Source organism: Sceloporus occidentalis, unplaced genomic scaffold, assembly GCF_023333645.1.
Source record: "Sceloporus occidentalis isolate IW3139 unplaced genomic scaffold, rSceOcc1.0.p SCAF_15, whole genome shotgun sequence".
Lineage (NCBI taxonomy): Eukaryota > Metazoa > Chordata > Lepidosauria > Squamata > Phrynosomatidae > Sceloporus > Sceloporus occidentalis.
The window spans coordinates 9,118,959-9,144,549 of NW_028316995.1; the positions used below are offsets into that span (position 1 = coordinate 9,118,959).

Below are 25,591 nucleotides of genomic sequence, written 5' to 3' on the forward strand. Positions count from 1 at the left end.
ATGGTGCGGCTGGTGGCCGAGCTGCTCCTACTGCTGGGACTCCTGCTGCTCACCCTGCACATCACCGTGCTCAGGGGCAGCCCTGCCAGCCCTGCCAACGTCAGCCAGTCCCAGGTGAGTGCCACTCAAGGAATGCTCACGCTTCCAGGGTCGCAGAACGTGGCCCCACAATCGCTCTTTTGCTAATCGGATCTTCTATTGATTGCATGTAATATACTTTGGCTTGAGTTTTGTAGCCTCTGTATACATAATATATCGCATGCATTCAATAAAAGATAAGTCTTGTGTATGTTTTTAATTGTATGTTGACTTTTAACTAGATAAAAGGCGAAACCTGTTCCACTTTCAATGGTATTTTCTCTAAAAACAACCTGTTTGAATAATGGTGCATCATGACAGTTCTTGAAAAGAGAAAAAAATGGTCATATTCTAAAAACTTTCTAGTAGATTGAATAAGTGGTGTGGAGATGGTAGGATATAATCTCATTAGCCAAGCACCTTCAGAAGAGGACATCATAAAGCTTCACTATAATAAACTTACCGGGTTCCCTACAGAAAATAAAATTAGTTTCTGTTTACCCGGTGTACACATCATCATCATTATTATTATTGTTTTATATAGCGCCGTCATATTCTCGTCATGTCACAGACCTTAATTGTTGCAAAGGTGGTCTGTACTCCATCAGATGTATGTTTGGTTAGGCCAAAAACCTCCTACCTCCAAGTAAAGCAAGTTCTGCTAATGGTCCTTTTTTCCTTTATGGTCCCACAGTGTGTTCTACACCCTGGGAATGTTTTATCTAAATATTAGTACAGAGTCACCGGTAGATAAAGGAGCTTGGCACAAGATGAAAAGGGCCAAAATCTTTAAAGTTGGCAACTGTCACTTGAATAATTTGCTGCTGTGTTCTTAAGGCTTTGATGAATAGTGCTACAATATGACAAGATTGTAAACTTTATTGGGTAAGAACTAGGATTCCCAGTGTTCTTTGGCTGCAGGGGAGACAATGTTTGTTGAGTAGGTTGGAGCCCAGTAATTACATAAAAGATACAGCCTCCATTGAGTCTTCATACAGTTGGCCAAACCATTAGTCTTTGTCTTCCAGTAATGGTCCCATCAAGGGAAGTGTTTATGATGACTGGAAATGGGTTTGGTGGGTTACGATGATGCAATTACTGAACAGAGCAGTTAGTGTGTGTTTTGATATTTAAAACAACCTTGGCATTTCCTACATGGACAAAGGGTCATAACCTTTTGAATGTCAAAGGAATGAGATTTTTTTTTTTTGCAATGCATTCCTTTTCTTCTTATAGGTGGGGTAACTTTGCAGTTGTGTTTAAGGGCTTGCTGTCTGCTTCATCCTCAGTACTTTGAGAAGCATAGTCTGTGTCCTTAGATGATTTTGTCCCTTACATCAACAGTGCCTAGAATTGGCAAGAGTTAATCTTGAATTCAGCATGTTTTAACAGAGCAAAAAGGCTAGTTTTAAGCCTTGATATAAACAGGATGGCTAAAGTATCTAGTTCTCCAGAGCTCCTACTGACAATATCTTGTTCTTGTTGGGCACCATCAAACTTACTGTGTGTTATGTATTGTGAAAAGGCAAGTTTTAAACCCTTGATGGGTGCTGGAGCAGATCTAGAAAAACTCTGGATTGTTGGCAACTGTAAACTTGGTGGGGGAAACAAATGGCCAAAAACGTTTTAGTGAATGCATTTAATCTGCACAGTTTATTCCGATTCTTTCGATGTTTGACACTGTGTTCACGAAGCCTTTCCAAGGACCACGAGATGAATCCAATCATGGTGTAAAGGCCCAGGGATAATTGCACCACTTGCCAGTTTTCCCCTAACTTGTAGGGTTAAATTATGTAAATACAAGCAAACATATATGTATTCAACCACTTCCTTTTAATATCTTTGGAACATGGTATGACCTCCCTGGGGCTTCAGTGCAACTTGGGTTGGTATCGGGACACTGGCATCTGTCTACGAAAAGCCACATTGGCAAATGTTAAACAGCAAATATGCTCATTCCAAAGGTTAAGGGAGAATTTTCAAAGTTCTTCTAATGGCAGGGGGGTATTTTGTGAAAATTAAAAATCATCTTAAAATACTATTATTGTGTTTAGAATGCTTTCCATGATGCCCATGCAGGTTAGGTGCCATTGAGATAGGCCCTTGTTGACAAATGTGATTGTGTTTTTTGTTTTTTAATTTTTGGTTACTATGTGTAATCATTTTTTATCAAAACTTCCAACTCCATTCAAAACACTGTTCATCATACTTTATTTTACTTTCAGTTGTCTTTTACTTGTTACAAGTGGAAAAGTGTCAGGTTATGAATAGTCACTTTCTTGAGGGTTTCATTAAACTATTTATGATTAATAAAGACTCAGAGATTTAGAGATTTCTGTTTATTGTAGCATTACATAACTGTCATATGTTTAATACAGAGTTAATGTTTACTGTAAGTGATCCAAGCCTAAGAGAAGGTATGGCTCTAGGAACTTAACTTGTCTGACTTTCGGCAGACCTTTTAGCACAAGAGCAAGGAGGCACCGAGATCAATGTAAACTCACGTACGTAAGTGCTTTAACAGCGAGCAACATTAAAATGTAATTTCTGTGTTTAATGTTCCACCTCAAGGAATTTTCCACTAAGGATAGAATCCTCTGCGATTGTGTACTGGGATGTGCATGATGGCATTTTGTCTTTCTGATGCAGTGTTCTGCATGGGTGCCTTTGGAAGCTGGGGGAGGGATGGTGTCCTATTTCATTCCCTTTTTAATTTTATGGATGTTAAAAACTTCTGTGGCAGTAATCTATTCCGAGGGAGTTTCAAAGTGCAGTTTATATATGTAATTAAATCCATGCGTCTTTTATAGTGCTGCTTTTCCTCTCTCTGCAAAACCTATTTTGAAAAAAGTGAGCTAATTGTCCATAGTGGCCGCCTGCAACACATGTCCAGAAGAGTATAAATAACAAATCATTTTATTTTTTTGCTCAGCAGAGCTATGCTTTAAACCTTAGTGTCCTCTTTACTTTATGGCGAATTGAGTTTGTCATAAGAAGCTTTGTAAGGCGTTGTGTAAACTGTCTACTTTATATAAGTCGAGTCTACCGTATAGGCAGGTTACATACAAGACAAAAGCAATAAGGAGTGAGCACACCAAAATACAGAGCTAAGTCCATATATTTCTAATACTTTACAATACATCAACGGTGAGCTTCTGTTGTGCAAGTGTAACAGGACACGTTGCCCGTTTCTCAACATGCGCATTGAGAACGGGGAACGCATCCTGAAATGTTACCGCAGCAGAAGCTCATCACGGTGCTATTTTTTGTGTGCTCATTCCTTATTTCTTCTGTCTTGCCTAACAAATTTAACCAAGGTTCAGCAGTGATGGTCTTTGGATGCAGCACCCAGCAGAACGTCTGATCGGAATAATCATGAGTAGTTCTTCTCTTTTTGTCTGTTTATTTGTAAAAACTGGTTATGTGGCTGGTCTAGTAGGGTAAACACATCACATGTTTTCTTCTGGACACCTATCCTTTTTTCATGGATTTCCAACAAGCGCATGTAAAGTGCTGCCCTACAGTATGGGGGATGAATAAACTCGGAACTGTGGATAAGTGGGATCATATATCTCCCATACTCTAAAGCAGCACTTTAAATGTGCTGGTCCCCTACTCTCTGTAGCAATGATCTGGTATGTGTCATAAGGTTATTTTCTATGTTAACAAACAAATGTATACTGGAGCAGGAGGACATTAGAACATCCTTTGCCTAAGGAGCTGGAAGATGGCTATAACAATAATATAAATTACATAGGAATATGGTTGCCTTTCAATGACTTTGTATGTTTTTGAAGCCTTTAGTTGTAAAACTTGGCCGTTGTTGGAGAAACAGTTGTCACAGATCACAGAGCATGGTGCTCCCATGTGACCATTTGAATCAACAATTTCAAGTAAAGAAGTTCCAATTGAAAAAATAGTAATAATCTTGAATATAGTTTTGTATACAGTAATATAATTTAACATTGATGAAAATTTTGGGCTACTTCATTTTGTTCCTTGACCTGGAAACCTCCATTGATGTTAGTCATGTGATATTTTGTGTGCCAAAGCACAGCAGTGAGCCGATCCTTTGTAGCAATTCTAATAAAGTCCGTTCCTCCATAGACTTCCATGTGTCGGTGTCTTAGTGATTTAAGACCAAACCATTGTATTGTTTACCACACACAGTATCATAAGGAATCAGTGTTTGTCTAGATTGGACTAACTTAAAGCTAGGACACTTACACCTGACTCTTATACATTTGTCTGAAAACATTATATAAAGACTATTTTTTGAAAAATGTAATGCGTTCCGGTACATAACGTTCTCCTGGCATCCGCCAACCGCTAATTCATCCATAAGACTATCAGATATTCAAGAGTGATTTATCACTCCAGAGAACACATTTCTGCTGCTGCAGAGTCCATTGGCGGTGTGGACCGCCGTGGCCTTGCTCTGTGAGTGTGTGTGGTCTGCTGCTTCATGGCTTAGCTGATGTTACTCCTAGAGGCTTCCACTTCACAATAATGGCGCTTGCAGTGGACTGGGGCAGATCTAGTAGGGTGGAAATTTCATGAACTGAATTGTGGCAATCCTATGGCCTCCTATGAAGTCACTGAGCTCTACTGCCAATGTTTGTGTATGGAGATGGCTGCCTATGTGCTGGATTTTATACACCTGTTAGCAATGAGTGTGGCTGACAACCTAAACTCAATAATTAGAAGGGGCGTTCAAATACGTTTGGTCATATAGTGTGTGATACCTTCGACTGTGATTGTATTTTTGAGATCTGAAAGACTTTCTATTCTTAAATGTATTTTAATGTTCAGTGTTAAAGCGACTTTGTTGCCTTTGAGTGCCGATGAGCAGGACATATGATGGCTGGAGTCTACCTTTTTAAATGTATAATTTTGTTGTTTAGCTTCTTCCTGTATATTGTTGCCATCTCTTAAATAAAATGGATATTAGAAGTATGTTTGAATGTAGCATCCATTGTCTAAAATTATCAGTCTGAGGTGTAAAGTTACCTTGAAAAACAAGGTATTGAATGCCAGCCCCATATTTCATGGTGCCATTATTATGTGTATGGCACGCGGGGTCCCATCCTCAAATTTTTTTCTTCAGAATAGGGAAAAACTATGCAATTCTAAAGTTGTTTTTTTTAAAAAAATTATTTTAAAAAACCTTTAGTCATGAATAAAATACATTGGTAAACACACAGTTCCAAATCTCACTGTGGCCCATGGCACCATGTAACGGGTTGGGTCCAACGAAATAATGAAAAAAGAAATATTATGAAATTAACCCTTTTCAAGTTTATTTAAATAAATTACTGAAAACCGTTATTTAAAACACAAATTACTTTTAGGGGGAAGTGTATGAGCTGTATATAGCAGTGCTGTGCTAGATAGGACATCCTATGCAGTGTGGTTCTGACTGACAGATGCGCGGTTGAGTTTGAATAGAACGTTTGTGTCTTGATTGGCACAGATCCCTTTTGGCTGCAATTGTGGCCAAACACAAAAATCTGATGACCAGCCTCAACATAGGTACCCGCCAAGGCGGCCTAACTGAAAAGTTCCAGATATCCAGGTTGGCTGATCCAGCCCAGGAGGCCATCTTGTAGCCATCAACCCATTTCTTGCCCACATCTCTTTAACGGCTATTCTATTGTACTGACCTATTTAAAATGTACTTTATTGAAACTTTTACTATGCATTTTCTTTAATAAGCGAGTGAACTGCTTCTTGCAAGAAAAAGATCATTCTAAAATCGATCTTATTGACACAATGATTCTATTTGTTTGCTGTTTTAATAATAGTTAATACAATGGTTATAGTGGCTGAGTCCCCCCCCCCCCCCCCGTTGCATAAACTTGACTTTGCCTCTGACAAATTAAAAAAAGAAACAGCTGGAAAAGTGATGCCACTTCTAAGGAAAAGCAGTGAGAACAAAATACTCCCGTTGAAAAGATCATAGTTTCCCCATGACAATTCCAGTGAACATCTGTGTGTTATTGAAGTGAATACCTTCCCGAGGTAGTCTTTGCCATGCTGTGTGATATCTGATATCACAATACCTAGCCTTCTTTCTACACCCCATAATGAATATAGCAGGTCTGTTTATATTCCATTATATGTTGCTGTTTATTTCATCGCTGTTTATACGTGTCTACGCTCCTGGAATGATTGCAATGGCTTATCTTAGATGAATATTTTTTTTCCCTTTTCCATCCACTGAAATATCCCTGTTTCCCGCAAGTCTGGAGATATAATGTTTAACAAAATTTATAGCAAATATATATATATATATATATATATATATATATATATATATATATATATATATATATATATATATATATTATTAGACTTAAATTGACTGTAGAAGTACTCTTTTCCAATCTGGCTAAAATCCATAAGGTTTTTCCCAGATGTTAGAAAAAGAAGTCCTATGGTATATTCTTTTTTTTATTTTTATTTTTATTTTTTTTTAGGGGGGAGGGCATAAACAAAAAACTATCCAAGCTGATTTTTCAAATTATAGTAAATGACTAAAAAAGTATGATGCTCGGAATAGTTGTTCCATTGGAGATCTGTATATGTTATGTAAGAGGTAATTATGGTTATTTATACATTAGTGAAACTTCACTAATAACCCCCTAAAATATTTGGTTGTTGCGCTGGGAACAGTGCTAAATGTTACTAACCTCTGTAAAGTTTATGTAATTTCACATTAAATTCAGCAAAAAATACAATTATATAAATTAGCATCGACAAACTGGTTAAATCTCTTTTTTTGTCCCAATAAGCTCCTTTTTATCTGTAGACCGGAAGGCGGCCATTGTAGTCCATCATGTCACATCTTGGGTGCCTTTCCCTGCGCCAACACCGCACTACGCGGGTTCTTAAGTGCCGTGCTAATGAATTCTGTCCGTAGACTTTCATTAGTCACAGGCGGTATCGTAAGCAATCGGGGCGTTTGTCTAGTAGATTAGATTAAGATAACAGAGCTAGAACACATAGACTTAGCTAGTATTCAGCTGCTGGAAACATTATGCAACAATTAGAACTGTTTAAAAAAAAAATAAAAAAATTGAATATTGTTTTTTTTTTTCTTGGTGGAAGCTCTCCTTCTGCAACTAATATGAGGAATAAGGCAAGAAGCGGCTCTCCAGCTGTTGTGGAACGGCATATGTAATAATGCTCAACCACCATCTGAAAGACAATGGTACAGATACCCTGCAGAGCATCATGGGAGTTGTAGTGCCATGAGAGGTGCCTGTTTGTAAATGTTGGATGCATGTAGATATTGGTGCGAGGTGTCCTGGTGTGAGCTGTATTATATTTCTACTCTTTTGCCGCAATAATAAATTGTGGTATTAGAAGTATATAAAGGCCTCCGTTAGACTTGTGCAAATAGACCAAAATTATTCAGACTAGTTTTTCGTGTTTTGATTTATTTGTTTTTGGACAACGACTGTTGCTTCCTGTCCTTTCGGTTTGGACAAAATTCTGAGGGCTTTTTCCACTGTGAAGAGAGATTTGTTGTCTCTAACACTGTCTCTCAATGTTTCCCTACCGTCTCTGGGTAATTGTAATAATACTTTTTAGTCCTCCCTGGTTCCTTTTGATCCTTTTAGTTTATTGGTGATCCCTCGAACAAAATCCTTCGTAAGAGATTGTCGGAATGTGTTTTTGTTTTCCTGTTCAATTTGCAAAAAGGTTTGCAAATACTGGAAATGTTAATGTCTCCTCATCACTTTTTTAAGGTATATTTTCTGGTAGCAGCCATAGGTCTTACAGGACGTCTTAGTGAGATTACTTTCAGTAACAAAACAGTTGTTTAGATACCGTATTTGCTCGATTATAAGACGAGGTTTTTTTCAGAGCAAATGCTCTGAAAAATACCCCTCGTCTTCTAATCGGGGTCGTCTTCTAATCAGACCTCAAATAGAGTCTGATTAGGAGACTAAGATCCAGATCCCCCGCACCGCTGCAGGGGACCTGGATCCTCCTGTCTCACCCCCCCCCATCATACACACTTACTGGTGCTTCCTGCTGTATTGCCGGGGCAGCGGGTTGACGTCTACGCGATCCGCGTAGACAACGTCCGCTGCAGCCGGAAGGAGGTGTGGCTAGCAGCGGGGGTTGTCTGCGTCCGTCGCGTAGACCTTCCCCGACTGTCAGAGATCTCTGATCTCTGACAGCCGGGGAAAGTATACGCGACGGACGCATACAAACCCCCGCTGCCAACTCCACCTCCTTCCGGCTGCAGCAGAAGGCGACGTCAACCCGCTGCCCCGGCTGGAAGCACCGGTAAGAGAGGGCTGAGAGGGGAGAGAGGAGAGGAGAGGGGAGGGGAGGGGAGGGGGGGGAGAGAGTGTGTGTGTGTGTGTTAGTTAAATGGGGGCATAGGGCATTTCTGGAGTGGCGTTAAGGGGGCATTTAATAGAGCACTCTGCCTCCTGAAATGCCTTATACCTCCCTATATGCCACTCTGCCCCATAATATGCCTTTTAACCCCCTAAATGCCAGAGTGGCATATAGGGGTATAAGGCATTTCTGGAGGCAGAGTGCTCTATACAATGCCTTTTAACTCCCTTAATGCCACTCTGCCTCCTGAAATGCCTTATACCTCCCTATATGCCACTCTGCCCCATAATATGCATTTTAACCCCCTAAATGCCAGAATGGGATATAGGGGTATAAGGCATTTCTGGAGGCAGAGTGGCATATAGGGGGTCAAAAGGCATACCATGGGGCACAGTGGCATATAGAGGGTTAAAAGGCATATCATGGGCCACAGTGCCATATTGGTGTGGCAAGCCTGGGGGCAGATGTGCGTAACTGGGGGACAGGCTGGAAAATACAAGAAATAAAAACAAAAAAAATATTTTTCTCAATCATAGCTTTTATTAAAAAAAATAGTTTACATGAATTAACATTTACTGGTAAAACTTTTTTCCTTTAGGGTCGTCTTATATTCAGGCTTTTTCTTTTTTCCTAAGTTAATATTCAGATTTTGGGGGGTCGTCTTATAATCAGGGTCGTCTTATAATCGAGCAAATACGGTAATTCCACGTAGTCTTCAAAACTTGCTATCTGCTTTTCTCTGCAAGCTGCTACAGGTGGTTTCAATTATTACAATTAATACATTTTCAGCCACGGTGCCAATAAATTTAAGAGCAGGTGGTGAAGGACCATAAAAAAATACACAAGATCATAAAATGCTCAAAAGGAGATTTATTGAAGGGTTATTAATACTTTGCATATTTGCTGAACAGTACACCGCAACGTACATTTTTTTTCTTCTTCTTCTTTGCAGTTATTTAATTGCGTTTCTAAATGGATCATGGTGAGAATTCAGTACTCGCTTTTGTTAACCATGTAAATGGCAACCTATTGGCTTTGCCGCTTATGATGCTTTCTACAAGTCTCTCCTTTTTTTGATTGTAAAGCATGAGGTCACAGTGGAGCAAAAAAATATTGGGGATAATGGCCATTCGTATAACAAGATAAAGGTTTTCAAGGTGTTATGTAACCTGTTTGCCTTACATGCTTATTTGGTAAAAGTTGATAGCTTGGGCCTGGGGCCCTCAGACATATTACTAAATACTCTTGATCTTGACAAACCACAGGGTCTTCTCTGCCATACCTGGGACCTCTCACCCAGATTCTCTGGGGCACTTTCCATGCCCGGTGCGATCCAGGTCAGAAAGGGTCCTTTCTAAACTATTTTGAATCTACACAAGAAGATCAGGACTAGTGGTTTCAGGGGTCGCCCCCTTGATGCACAGGCTTCTGTAGTTATGCCACTGCCTATACTCCCATGAATCCAACCCCTGGAAGCGGGGTAGCTCCAGGTAAATGTCATGAGTCCGTATGAATGCATCTCTGCAAACATGCTCACGATTGGGGGTCGGCAAGATCTCTCACTAGTATGCTTGTATAGACGATGCCTAAAAGTAGGGAGGAAAGAGCCACTGCTGTGATTTAAATACTTTGGACCACTTACTGAAGAGTTTTTGTGTGTTTTATCTACACTCAAAAGATGTCAATGACTAAAGGTCTATGACTCTTTTTCATGGGTTTTCTGTGCGGTTTCTTTATGCAAATGTGCCAAAAGTGTTTTGGTCGCCTTCATTACTGGACACATGGCTGGATTCCTCATCGGGCTGGATGTTACTAGCCCTTCCCGTGACACCAGTGCTCTCCACAAGGCTTGTGGCCGCGTTGGAAGGGAATATACGTTGGAGGGTTTGCCGGTTTTTAAGAGTGCTCAAGTTAATCCGGTCACTGACCTTTCCAGTTTGAAATGCACCTGTCTCCTTTTTAAACTTTCTCTTAAGCGTTTCCCTAGAATAGCACACAAACTTCTAAGCTCTATTTGAAAATGTAATAGCCAAAAAGTACTGGGATTATCTAATAAGTGCAATATCAGCTTTCTGCTTCTAACTATAGCAGTGGTTTAAAACTAGGGCTGCAACTAACGATTATTTTAATAATCGATTAGTTGGCCGATTATTTTTTCGATTAATCGGATAAAAAATGCAATTTTTTTTAATTTAAAATAATGTAATAAAAAACGTACAATTTACACTTTCATCTCTTTATTGCAATGGCCTCTCGCTATTCACCTTTTTATTTTACTGACATAATAAAAGCTACAAGAACCCAAACAGTGTTTCTCAAACTAGGTTTTAATACAAAGTTATTAGTAAATATTAATTCATATGTTAACTATTTTTCATATTTAATAAAAACTGAGAAAAAAGCCTTGTTTAGATTTTTTTATTTACCAAACTGCCCCCAGTTACGCACATCTGACCCCCAGCTTGCCACTCTGCCCCCATATATGCCTTATACCTCTTATATGCCAGAGATTCCACTGTGCCCCCGATATGCCTTATACTCCTTATATGCCAGTGATATCCAACTGAGCCCCCTGATATACCTTTTACCCCCAGATATGTCTTATGCCCCCCTGATATGCCTTATAACTTCCAATATGCCACTCGCCCCCATTTATGCCTTATACCTCCCTATATGCCACTCCGCTCCCCATAAATGCCCTGCACCACCCTGAAATTCTCCCTGATTCACACTCTGCCTCCCCCAGATATGCCACTCTGAAATTCATTATAACCCCCCTACACCACTCTAACTCCCCCAGATATGCCATTCTGCCTCCCTGAAATTCATTATACCCCCCCATACACCACTATGACTCACCCATACACCACTCTGCCTCTTCCCCCCTCCCATACACCACTCTGCCTCCTCCCCCCTCCCATACTCCACTCTGCCTCCTCCCCCTTCCCATACTCCACTCTGCCTCCTCCCCCCTCCCATACTCCACTCTGCCTCCTCCCATACTCCACTCTGCCTCCTCCCATACACCACTCTGCCTCCTCCCCCCCCCTCCCATACACCACTTTGCCTCCCCCCCCCCCTCCCATACGCCACTCTGCCTCCTGTCAGCAATGGAGGTTCACAGAACACCAGGGAGCCGGGTAGAGAGGCAGAGTGGCGTATGGGAGGGGGAGGAGCCAGAGTGGTGTATGGGAGGGTGTCTCCTCCCCCCTCCCATACACCACTCTGCCTCTCTCCCCTGACTCCCTGGTGTTTTGTGAACCTCCGTTGCTGACATGCACTTACGCTGAGGCTTCTATGAAGCTGCAGTGTAAGTGAAGGGCAGTAACGGAGGCTGTCTGTGCGATGCAGACCCCCACCGGCTGACAGAGAGGATGATCCTCTGCAGGAGACCACGATTCTCTGTCAGCCGGTGGGGGTCTGCACGATGTGCACAGACAGCCTCCGTTACTCGCCTTCACTTACGCTGAGGCTTCTATGAAGCTGCAGTGAAAGTGCCTGTCAGTAACGGAGGCTCACAAAATACCAGGGAGTCGGGAGAGAGGCAGAGCAGTGTATGGGAGAGGGGAGGAGTCAGAGGGGTGTATGGGAGGGGGGAGAGAGACGGAACCGGCCGACAGTGAGGGGAATCCAGGTCCCCTGCAGCGTTGCGGGGGATCTGGATTCTAGTGTTATAATCCGATCTCTGTTTGAGGTCGGATTATATAGGGGTAAAATCGATTCGACTAATCGATAATGAAAATCATTGACAACGATTTTCATTATCGATTATTATCGATTAGTTGTTTCAGCCCTATTTAAAACCAATCACTACAACCTCCCTTACTATCGTGTTGCAAAATGACAGTATTTATGAATAACCATATTCAAAATGATAGAAATCATTACACTGTGTAGAACGTTCATCACAAGATGTGTCTTTAAAAATTTTCCATATATCCAACAGTTATCTATAGTCTGTAAATATTTATTTTTATATCTGTACTTCTAGGATATATCTGGTTTAAAGAAAGTATTTTGTTTTGAGACGTTATAGGGTTTTTTGTGCGTTTCTTGGCAATAGTTACAAATTATAGCCTTATTTGAAAATCTTAGGATCATCTTATCATGCTGTTCTTATGATCTTCATCATTTCATTTTTTTTTTTTATCTTATCCCTGCCTTATTAAGTTGCTGAATCGTTGTTGATTGGTTCAGGCAGCCTTTATGGAGGTGGGGCAAGGAGATCTGAGAGAATTTCAGGAAATTGATTAGAAAATGATGGTTGACCCAAACACTGATCGCTTCTTCCTTATGGCCAACTTTCACGCTAAATATCTTCAAAAACAACTACAATGAACGACAACGTGCAAACTGTGAGAAAAACTGAATGAATTTAGTTTTACTAAACACTGTGATATGAGCATTCCTCTTCAAAGAAACTAGAATGTGTTTTAAAGACAAATGTTATATGTACATTATTTTGACATGAAATAACGTTTTATATGTGTGTGTGTGTGTGTGTGTATACATTATATATAACAAAATCCATTTTCCATGATCTAGAAATCAGCTCCAAGGATGGTTGGTTTGTTTGTTAGGCAGACACCTCGACTTGTTGAGTGTGATTGTCCTATTTAACAGGAATGAAGCCATGCAGTAAATTCACTGTCCATGTCCACCCTTTTCATGTTGACTGTGTCTCTACCAGCAGGGGAGCCTTTGATGTTGTAACAATAGAACATGCACACAGTGAAAGATAAGAAGCCCCGACAAAGTCTGTTCTTAAACTTTATGGTGCTTAAGGACCTTGAGAAACTTTTGAACAGTATTCACACTTTTATATGGAGTGCGTCTGCAGATACGTCAAGTCTCGTCTTCTCCTTTAACCGAAAGATCAAGGTTATTAGTGTTCTGCAATATAGAATTTGTATATTCTTTGCATTTTTTTAGGAGTTCACATTCCATACATTTCCACATTTTAATTCTTGACATTTATGAACCACATGGTAATAGTTTTTCCTTTCACTGAAATATTAAAGAATCCGAGACAAGACCAGGGACTAATTAAGGTTTGAGTTTTCACAGCAGGAAACAAATGGGGCAGACTAGATTGGCTGAATGATTCTTATCTGTTGTCAAATTCGAAAGTTTCTTAAATTGGATTTGTTATGCCTTTTTAAATCCCTTCCTTCCCCCAAGACTTCAAGTTACAAACATTTTAAAAAAACCTCTGTTAGAGGCCCATATGTAGGAAAAATATTGGTACACGAATACCTTAAGAATGGAACAGTATATTACTTGCATTTACAGTGTTGGCAAATTTAAGTGGATGTTTAGATAGTGAGCATGAGAAAATCAGATAAGATGTATCTAATATTGTAAGGTATATGGGTTGGGGATCTCCTATCTTTATCCTTCTAGACTCCCGTTTTGCAATTTCTGTATGATTACTATGAGTATTGTACTGTGAATTGCTACGTTGCTGAAGGGTAAGCCTCTCGTACACCTTTTAGGTCTCCAAATGATAGTTTAGCAATGTATTCCGCTATTTTTATACCGAATGGAAGATACTTTTCGTCTTTCAAGGGCAAAAGATTGGTATGAGTGGAAAGCATGCTCAGACTAACTCATAAAACTAGATCCTGCTTTAAGTGACGAAATCTAGGAACTTTCACACTGTAAGCATTTAAAACCTTGGACACCGGTGTCACGGCATTAATGGATTTATGACAACAAAGAGTCAATATCTCTAAACTGCGTGTATGTGATCGCAATTTTTATACCAGGTGGTTTCTATATTTTTATATTTTATTCCGTAATATTACATGGGCTTTTTTGATGTTGAATTGCTAGTAAGAACACGTACCTCTTGGAAGGAAAAAAATACTTGCTTTCTCCCCCATATTTCTCCTTTCTATGAACCCTGCAGCTCTTCCTGGATTTGAATTCTGTAGAGAGCTCGGGAAACTTTCTTACTCTTTTCTAACTTTCTCTGAAACAATACGCACAAATAATGAATATTAATGAGCAGCAACACTCATATTAATGAGCAGCAACACTCAATATTAATGAGCAGCAACACTCATAAGTGTTGCAAAGATTTCTATATTTTGGGGACAAGAGACCACATTGTTAATGCATTCATAAAATGCAGTAGACTCATGAGAGGGGTAACTGTTGACTGGCAGAAAGAAGATCCATATAAGACGTATGTTTAGCATACGTCCATTTAGTGACCATCTGAATGTCTTCTTCAGTAAGGTATATTGTGTATGTTGAGGGTAACGTCGGGAACGTCTGAGCTGCTACTCTTTTGAGAGAGTAACTTCCTTCACCACAGTAACTGTTGAACAGAATACCATTGTGGGAAAGGATATGGCCCAAACCGCAATAAACTTCTGAAAGCTACGTAATGAGGGGTTTTACGGCAGCGACATTTTGCATCGCATTGTGTGTCGCATTCAGAAAGTGCCACACAAACTGTGTATGGTATCCATTTCTTGTTTCTAGGAATGGCTTCCCCCAGTTGTTTTAAATTAATACTTAAGACAAGCTTCTTGAGTTAACCCCAGGTAACTGAAAAAAGGGGAGAGATGGGTCTGTTTTGTATCCTATGATCTAGAATTTGAGGATGGAAAGGGGCCTCTTTTACCCAACTAAACTCAGTTTAAAAAACATATGATAAATGCGATACTTCAAATGTATTAATTAATTTCAGCAAAACCTTCCCCTTGTGGATTTGCACCTCTCCCCACCTACAGTTCCTTGGCTAGCAGATACTAGTCCATTGACTTGCGAGAGAGTTCCAAAACATCTGTCGAGACCCTCCTCACACATGTGAAGAATGCACTCCCTGGCTTTGCCATGGGTTGGCTGCTTCAAGCATTCAAAATGACACAAACGCCACAAAAGAGGGGATAGTGTGATGCAGCTCTAGAGCTGCAGCTTCTCCTAAAAGATTAGAGTGCTGTTTAATGAACTTTGTAAGTGCTTTATCTGCATTCTTCTTTGGTATGGCTGTATGGGACACTAAACTGTTCCTTTAACCAACGATTGCTTGTAGTTTTATATATGTTATTAGGTCTGTTAAGTTTCCATGAGAGCAAACTTTAGAATTTTTGTTCTGAAAGAAGTATTATTTACATATATTTATGATGCACCACTATAGGGTAAAATTTTTTCAGAATGTTCTCAGGTAGTCGCATATATGCATGCATAGCATTCCTTTTATTTAAGAGATTTTGATTGAACACTTGTTCTCGGGATGTCTTGTAAGTGATCAGTCTGCAGTATTTTGCTTGTCTTATCCCATATCACACTATTTTCGTTTTTCTTTTTGCCTCATTGGTTTCCTAAATCTTATCTCCACGTGGAATCTACGTTTTAAGAACTGGTGTTAAAACTATATCGTACTATAAAGTTAGGAAGTATGGTTAGTTCTGCATTGGGAATTTGTCTTGCGGGAATGGAAAGGAGGATACCAAGATTTATGTCTTGTACACACCAGCTTAACAATAACATAAGCTTGAACCAGTGACCCATTTCCAGGTGACATCTAATCCGCTATTTTGTAAAACACGTAAAATCTGATATCCCCAAAGTTAGTTCCATTGTTAACAGCTAAAACATTTAGCAAATAAGCCAAAAAGGTTTTTTGGGGGGGAAATGCGTAAAACTGTGCAGTGTTTAGATGCATGTAAGGAACAATATTTTTTTTTTATTTTATTTCAGCCTATGTTTCATGTGTATGGGGTTGGGGAGCAGATACTTCAGTCCTTTTCACTGTTTTATTCCAAATGCCACTTTTCGTAAGGTTTACACTTTGTGGGAAAGAAGTGAAATTTCCCAATATATTTGGAGACCTTTTATTTGTCTACCACCCCAATTCATATGCTTTTTTTTAATCGAATCAGGAAGGTTTTCTGAATTCTGAAAACTTAAGTATTAGGTGTTCTATTTTGTAGTAAGTTTAAAAATTATTTTGGAGGAAATTTGCAATAATTTCTAAAACCGCATGATTTCTTTATGATTATGTATAACTTATTAAAATGTATAACTTTCTATAGCTATTTGCCAGTTGTACTACTTAAGAAGAGCTGCAGTTGCTGCCAGTAAACATACCCCGGTTTCTGTCTCCAGGCTTGGCTAAGGTGTTTTTAGTCACTAGTGTGAGCTTGCTGGAGAGTTGCCATTTCAACACTCCACATTCACTGTGCATTATGATGGATTAACCGCGGAAAGTTTCTCCTCAGGGCTGGTCCTAGACCAAATATAACCCAGATAAGAATACACATTGGTGCCCCCAAGTTCAGAGGGTACCACTGCTCTGGAACGGTCTCCCTAAGAAGAATACACCGTTGCCTGGTGCTTTTTTTAATTCAGGCACCCTGGGCAATTTTCCGGCCGTGTTGACCCAATTGAAGGCTGAGTTGACCCACTAAGATCCATTGTGAAGTCAATACATTGCATTACATTTATTTATATAGCGCCAGCAGATCCCGTTACCACTGTTACAATCAGTGGAATTGTTTTAAAGTCAAACACAATAACAAACTGATACAAAAGGAGAAGACGCCCCTGCTCTTGCGCGCTTACAAGTTAATGAGATGACCCTGCATCTCTTCTGCAGACTCACACTTCATAAGAGTCTCACCCATTGACATGATCAAATACCTTTAGGGTATGGTTGCTGCATAGTTAAATTATGTAACTTATAGTAAGTCATAGCAATCCATTTTGCCTTTCTGCAAACACACAAGTATTCATAAATTACTGTTTTTATTTATTTATGGGGCAGGCTGTTTACCTGATTATCCTTATGACCTTGAAGACATTTACCCTTGGCCTTCAATTTTTGTTTTTTCCCCCATTAATTGCAGGATGAACAGTTGTTGAACCCAGAGGAGAGAAGGGGATATCTTGAGGAACAGGGGACGCAGAGATCTAATCCTAAGCATCGCTTCATGAACAATGGACATACTTCTTTACAAAGAGATGGACCCGGCTCATTCCTTTTGGATCTTCCAAATTTTCCAGATCTGTCCAAAGCTGATATTAACGGCCAAAATCCAAACATCCAGGTACCAGCAATTGCCTCTCTAAAGGGCTACATTGTGTGTGTTTGTCTGCTTAATATTGAATAAAAGATTTTCTGCATCCAAAAGAATAATGATAGTCCAGAAGAGAACTAAAGCCCTATGTATGGGCTATACGAGGGCACCTATTAATACACTTAATTCATTTAAGGTACTGGTCCACCTACTCTGTTGAATCTAGCACTTTTACTTAACGCAGCATTAGAAACGCTGTACGGAGTACTGTTAAATACCCAAAATACATTTAAATAATGGAAAACTTTAGGGATGGCCAGCACAAAACCTAAATACACCACCGATTGGCCCACCATGATATCATGGGCTCTGTAAATTAACTAGGAAGGACATGCCTTGTATAGATGTTCCGAAAAGATTCCTAGAGATGGCCTATGGAAGGATGGCTCTGCCGTGTTCAGGCGCTTTTTACAGTAACGGCAAATGGAACCTTGGAAACTAATTAATGGGCTAACTGTTTTTTGAAGAATCATGTAAAGTTTAGTGTAAGGATTATGCACTGCTGTGTGCGAGACAGGAATGCAGAACCATTACTATGTATTATCTTCTCGGTTTGTGAAATGTGATTTGCACGGTTTGAGGAATTTCGATGTCATTCCTGTGGATCTATGTTGAATTAAGACCGCAATTGAGTGTAAAACTGCTGGCTAGGATCCCCTGGGAACATGGTTACTCTTCCTAATGGGGAAATCCATCTCTTACAACTCCTGTCTAGGTCTGTATTTGTACATAGCTTCCTGACCTAGCAAACCAAGGAATTGGTTATGTAAGCTTGGTACTTTTGTCATTAACAAAGAAATAAATCCAAATAAGTAGTTCTACAAACACATCACAGATCTTCCTTGGCAGCTCATCTGGATTTTTCCATGTCTACAGACTTCACTCCCTAGACAGATGAGGTGTAGATGTGCGATACTCAACTACTATCAGCAGTTAGCAAATATTGCACGTCGTAGATACAGGGACGGAGTGGTACATTAAGCACCAATTACGCAACAGCTATGTGCTGCTTAATTAATTACTAGAACTCTGGCAATCGTACATTTATCCAGTAAACTGCATTCGTCCGGATTACAGAGATTGGCATTAAACAGTCATTGAAGTTTGGATCATGAGATTCTGGAACCATCGGTCACAGCTGTTTCGAGTCTGTTCTAGCTGCGAAAAGGGTTAACCCAAAGGAAACTGTTTGCATAGTATCATTTTATATTAACAGGGTAACCTCTGGCACATTCTTTAGTTTCTTATCTGGCTATTAATTTGGTAAATGACCAGCTGACTACTTTAAAGAGTCGCTGAATTTGTAACAGCTGTTGTAGGTCTATTGAAAAAAAATCTGAAGACCAAAAGCTGCATGCACCGGTACACTTGGGTAAACAGATTCACTGGTGGTCTTTTTTTTTTTTTTTTTTTTTTTTTTTATAATCTGCGACATCTTTTTGAACTAGTGATATCTGTCACAGGTTTCAAGAGGAAGTAAAAACACAGCATTTTATTTTGTCCTGGGGGCAATTGTTGGCTTGGAGATGTTTATATATGTAATGAGATGGGTGTCCAGCCTGTTCACTGCCATGCTGACACTCATCGGAAACCATATACATGTTTACTTTTTTCTTTTCTTTTTTTTTTTTTTTTTTTTTTTACATCCTGCACCGGAATTCCCATTTTTTTTCCAGGTATGGGCATATGCTTAAATTCGGGGGGGAAGATCTGTGATATGTGAAACTACCCAGGGTTTATACAACCACATTATAATGGCTGATCAGTAATTGTAGTAAACTAAAGATTATTTTTCCTCTCCATCCAGTGTATTGATAGACCTCATGGGCCGCATACATAGTGGATTTTAAGAAAGATACTTAACATAGTACCTAGTGACGATTCTGATATAGATATAAATGTGTGTTTCTAATTCAGAAAATACATTTCTAAGGATACCTTGGAGATTGCCTAAACATTTGTTGAGTGAAATTATGTAGAACTCCTACATTCAGAAAATGCCTTCACTGCAAGCAAAATAATATTTAAAAGACAGCAGTGTGTTTGACCCTAAATACAGATGTTAACAATTTAAATGTCTGGTTCTGAGTGCAATTTCCTACCTTACTAAATAATGCTAACTGTTATTTCAGTAATCTCTGTAATTTCTCTAATCAGGTCAGCTAATCGTGAACTTTTTAAAAGTCATCGTACTGATCACGCATATCCAGAATATACCTCATTGTTCTTCAACCTGTGTTCGATTGCTTAGATATTGCTTTTTATTGAAAGGGTTGAGTGTAGATTAATTGCACAAACAGAATTATTTCAGAAGGTGATTAAAATGCAAGTAGTTAAAATCAATTTATTTTCCCCCGATTTCAGTAGAAATATCTGCAGATTATGTGTAATATATATATATATATATATATATTATATATATTACACACCTCTGCTTAGAAGTACTGAGGACATTATTCTGACCCGAGAAATTATTCTGGATCTATTTTTTATTTTACAGCAAACTGGTTAGAGATGACATTAGCCAGATGAATGTGTGATTAAACTGGTTGAGGTGGGCAGGACGTTAAAATACCCTCTTTTTATAAAACTTCTGAAAAGGGGGATCCAGGAAAGTGCCTCTTTTTTCCAAATGAAAAGTCAGACTGGTTGTGCCTTTTACAGTATTTCTAGTTGATCACAGCTGATCAGTTTCTAGGTGGCATTTTTCTTTTCCCACATGTATGCAGCCTGGGATACACTTTTAAAGTGGCCCTTTGGCAACTGTACTAGCGAATGACTGCTGTGGACTAGCATATATGATATAACTAGGATTATATGCCATCTGTGACTTTTATAGTATTCACCAAATAATTATAGGAATCACACTATTAAACAGCTGTGTAACTTTTGTTAACCCATGGCTTTTCTCTACATCCTGTGACATTGGGTCCCCTAATTTTTTATGGCAAATTTTTGTTGGCATTAAGCCTGGTATATATTATGCATAGCTTGTTCTACGCTACGCTACATATCCGGAAACATTTTTTTAATGATGGCCCACCAAAGAGAGAGTGTTGCCCTACTATATCTTCCTTTGTGATCTTGTTTTAATAGTAAGAAAACTCCCTGGCCTCTAAGTGTATGGAGAAATACATTCAAAAAATGTTCTTAAAGCAGATGTTATAGACCTTGAATTCTTCATAAGTTGCAAACATATGTGCACCACATGTTCCTCCATGGCAAAAAACTATTCTGGCTCCAAATTATCTGTGATTTGTTTAAGAAGACCTTTATTAAAGCTGTATATATTCAAAAGGCCAAATAATTTGTGGGGTGGTATACCGCTCGCCAAGTACTATTGCATGTACCATTATCATGGAAATTGTGGTGGATTGCTGCCTGTGAAAACCCATATTTTGTCTAGACATCCAAGCCTTGCACATCTGAAATGACCAGTCGATTGGCCCAAATGTCCCATTAATGTTTCTCAATAATGCATTTACATCCAAAAGCTTGGTTAAGGCGACACGCCACGATCATATGTATATATGTGCATAACATGGCTGTAGTGAAATGTTTGGATTTCCTTGAACATTATGTAATTATATTTTCCCTCTTCAAGCATGGAAGTATAAGTTGGGTCTATGTGAATGATTAATATGCTTCTAAAAAGTCAGTACTCTGGAGAACATATTGCATTGCTCAATTAAATCTCGTAGTCATGTGACACAGAGATAGCACTGATAAGATGAAAGCTGTTTTTCCCATAGCATGAAAACTCTTCTGAAATGTTACGCCATAAACACAATATTTACTTGATATAGAGATCCATAGGCTAAATATTCTGAGAATCGCCAGGTTGATTTAATTTCTTCTACATTTTCACAGGTAAAGCAAAAAAAAAACACACATGGATGAAAACATTTTTTTTTTTTTGTCTTCCCCCCCCAATTTCTCAGGTTACCATTGAAGTTGTTGATGGACCCGACACAGAGCCAGAAAACGAAATGCAAAAAGAGAACAAGCCCAGCTGGCCGGTTCCATCACCCGACTGGAGAAACTGGTGGCAGAGGTCGTCTGCATTGCCCAGGATAAATTATGGCGACCAAGATTACAAGTATGACAGCACCACCGAGGACAGCAATTTCTTAAACCGTCTCGGTGGGTGGAACAGACAAGTACCCAGTCACCGCACGCTTGATTTAAAAGAGCAGCCAGAATATGGTAAGACCGTAGCACATTGAGCTTCACTTGTGGCTTATTTATGGAATTGCTCAGAAAGCAGGATTATTGAGTAGGTTGCTTTGGGTTTGCTTTGCCTTTAGCACTTTGTTCCACAACTGATTTTTATAAATGACATTCATTAAATGCATAGACCATGCCTAAAATAAGCCAATCACAAACCAGGTAAGTCTCATTTATGCAGTAATGTAGGTAAACCCTAAAGAAAAGATGAATGAGACAGGTACTCTGGCAGTCCTTGTGATAATTTATACAGCAGGATACTCCGAAGCCCGTACAGAATTAGAACAGTGGCTGGTGCTTGCTCATAAACTTACGCGTAAACGCCAGATCAAGTCGTGAAACTCCTAAAAGCCTTTGTTTGCCACCCACTGTTGTGATGGCGTGCGGGCTATATACACTGTGTGAACACCATAGCATTTTATTGAACAGAGTACCACCAGTAGTGGTAGCCCGGAGTGCTTTGCATTGTACCACTGAAGAAAACCTGGTCCCAATATACCTTCTTTATCCACACACCAGAAGGCTGTCATAGTCATGGGATATTCTGAATAAATGTAAACACTACTCTGACACTAAAGACGTCCAGCTTGTCCGAACCCTTTTCCGTTTCATAGACTAATTCAGTGTCAGGCTGGTTTATTGAGACTGAGCCCCAGTGTATTGCTCACCCCAAGGCAGCATGATACAAATGGCAAATATGCAACGGTCTGAAAACATTATATTATGCAAAACCAGAACTGTTTTTATATAAAAAAAAAAAAAGAAAATGGCACAATACTTTGAAATGCTTTTTTTAATCTGATTCTGGTAATAAAATGAGTTGAATTTTGATTTTCAGATTATTCTGATGGCGAAGGCGACTGGAGTTCCTGGTCTGTGTGCAGTGTTACTTGCGGAAGTGGCAACCAGAAACGTACCAGATCTTGTGGATACGCATGCACAGCCACTGAGTCGAGGACCTGCGATATGCCAAACTGCCCAGGTGTGTGGGATCATAGGAAATGATTCAGGGGGCTGTCTCTTGAGTCAGAAATATAGAGTTAATTACATAATCGTAAAGCAACATATATTTCCGTCATTTAAAATGTACACGCACAACTTAAACGTGTTATGTCTGCAGTGTTTCCCTGCATAAAATCAAGGCCTTTCCAAACTTTGGTATTTTGGCTGGTACCCTTAAGGTGAACACCTGGGGGAAATCACATGCAGCCTCTTGGCTCGCACCATGCATTCCAGATGGTTTGAATACATTTCTTACATACTCTGTTCTTCAGCACAAAAATGGCTTGTTACAGCAAATCGCAAAAAAAAAAAAACTAGACCTGTGCAGGTTAGTTGTTTGATACAGGTATATCGTAAAACGAAGAATATCACACCAGACATAGTGATTATGAATTACTGAGTTAAAAGTCATATCTCCTGAAGACACCCCAGACTTGAATGTTGAGGAATCTGCGGTATATTTGCCTGATGATGGTTGGGCTCTGAAGAATGACGTTTACCATAATATACTGCTGGTGGTGGTGGTGGTGGTGGTGGTCTCCATAGGCCACAACTGCTATGGCTCTTGCATTATTCTATCTGTTGTGGTTTTAGAGCTCAAGAAGCAAAAAGTCTACTTAGCTCAGAGTGTAAATTTTCATAGCCCGGAAGGTATGGGGATTCAATTTTAACTAAAAACCCTTTTATTTCTGCGTTGGACTCCGCTACCACCAATTCCTTATTAAATAACTCATTTTTTGGCAGATGTGGGTGTTTCCCAGAGCTGGTACGGCAAAGTGTAGCATTTCATAGCTAATGAGGTGTTTGTAATTAAATTTCTGTGTGGTCTCTAAGCCTCTAAAATTTTATAAAGCTGATATTTCCAGAAAAATTCATTTACAGTAAGTAAGATTTTTATGGTTTACAGGAAGCCCGTTTAAGATAGATTTTTACACTACTACACATGTTTGCTGTCTTTGGCTACTAATTGAATGTTTATGCGAGCTGTCAGGTATGCGCGTTAAGTAGCACATTCATTTTATTGCACCAATTACTGGAGGTTTTTTTTTTGTGTGTGTACCTTCTGATTTTAAGACAAGATTAAAACTATATATATATTGGGATTTTACCAGTAATCGCATGCTTTGGCCCAGGGGACTTCCCATAATGCCCTTCTCTGCTCCGCACGTCCCAGCAGATAATCTCTCCCGTTTTACACAAGGACATTCTTGTTTCTTGGTGTTCAGCACATAATTTGCTGGCAAGCTCACAGTGCTTGATTAATAGGTGTTATGAATTAATGTTACCAACCAAAATGTTCTTAGTTACCTCTTACTTCTATTTAATGTATTATTTGCATACATTGGGGGAAAAAAGTATTGATGTGTTTCTATGTATGAATTGTGAAAAAAAATAGTGATGAAAGGATATTAATTAAAAGGCATAGCTGTATCTGTCTTCTATTACTTTATGTGTCCCCCTTCTACATTCCCTTAGGAATCGAAGACACGTTTAGAACCGCAGCAACAGAAGTTAGTCTCCTGGCAGGCAGCGAGGATTTTAACGCTACAAAGCTCTTTGGAGTTGGTAAGTGTGTGTTTTTAGAGGGTTACAATAAAAAAAATACACAAAGCGGTTCTTTATTTGACAAAAACATTGTTACAATACTTCTGATAAATATCGATCTCTGGTGTTTTCACTTCACACTTCATTTCTTTAAAATTAAATCTTCCAAATCAATAACTCCAGACATCGCTCCAGAGTAATACTTCTGCTAGGCTCATTCTATTTTGTGCAAACAGGGAAAAGAAAAAATGTCAGTGCGCTAAGCTAGTCTCAGGCTCAAGTAATACAAATGTATAATATGAGGCCTACCAAACAGTGTGAGCATGCTGCAAATACAGTGTGTTGGCTGTACAATGTATACAAAAAACAAAATACTGTCTGCGCTTCTCACCCTAATAAAGTTGGCAACAAAAATATAAACCTAAAATAAATGAGGTTTTGGTTATATGAATTGGCCAAAGCATAATTAAGCTCACCCGCCACGTCAAGGCACACTCTCAATAGGGTGAGAACCTACTCTCGCCTCCTACATAGTGGGCACACACATTTTATTTTGTCGTTGGGGACGTTTTTCTTTTATCCTAGATATGACACAAGGGCTTGTAGAAAGGAGCTCTTGGATTTGACTTTAATAACCTTGCTGGTCTGATGTGGGATGCATGGTTTCAAACTAACAATAATCGATTAAAATCGGTGGCTTGTGTGGCCAAGCAATGAATCCCTTGGATTCAGCGACTGCCGGGACGTTAATGTGTTGTCTTGTTTTTATAGATGCAGACAGTTGTGAAAGATGGATGAATTGCAAAAGTGAATTTCTCAAAAAATATATGCACAAAGTAGCCAATGACCTTCCTAGTTGCCCTTGCTCCTACCCTACCGAAGTGGCATACAGCACGGCCGAGATATATGATCGCATTAAACGGAAGGATTTTCGATGGAAGGATGCGAGTGGTCCTAAGGAGAAACTAGAGATCTACAAACCCACGGCAAGGTACTGCATCCGATCCCTGTTGTCCCTGGAAAGTACTACGCTTGCAGCACAACATTGCTGTTTTGATGACAGCATGCAGCTCATTACACGGGGAAAGGGAGCTGGCACACCAAACCTGATCAGCATAGAGTTTTCAGTGGAGCTTCACTACAAAGTGGACGTTTTACCCTGGATCATGTGTAAGGGTGACTGGAGTCGATACAATGAGGTTCGTCCACCAAACAATGGGCAAAAATGTACAGAAAACCCTTCAGAAGATGACTATATAAAACAGTATCAAGAAGCCAGAGAGTTTTAG

At 39.4% G+C, this 25,591-nt stretch overlaps 1 protein-coding gene across 2 annotated transcripts; it reads left to right on the top strand.

The window, feature by feature from the left end:
• Positions 1-25,591, top strand: LOC149303218 (isthmin). 2 transcript variants are annotated; one of them, XM_089481638.1, is made up of 8 exons: positions 1-118; positions 1,533-1,559; positions 4,136-4,152; positions 17,307-17,498; positions 21,470-21,734; positions 22,594-22,737; positions 24,234-24,323; positions 25,074-25,591. In XM_089481638.1, exons 1-8 carry the CDS (start codon positions 1-3, stop codon positions 25,589-25,591), a joined length of 1,371 nt encoding a protein of 456 aa, XP_089337764.1. The 2 variants fall into 2 exon arrangements, with proteins under 2 accessions (XP_089337764.1, XP_089337763.1); XM_089481637.1 differs by lacking the exons at positions 1,533-1,559; positions 4,136-4,152 and adding an exon at positions 984-1,013 and having other exon boundaries at positions 1-159.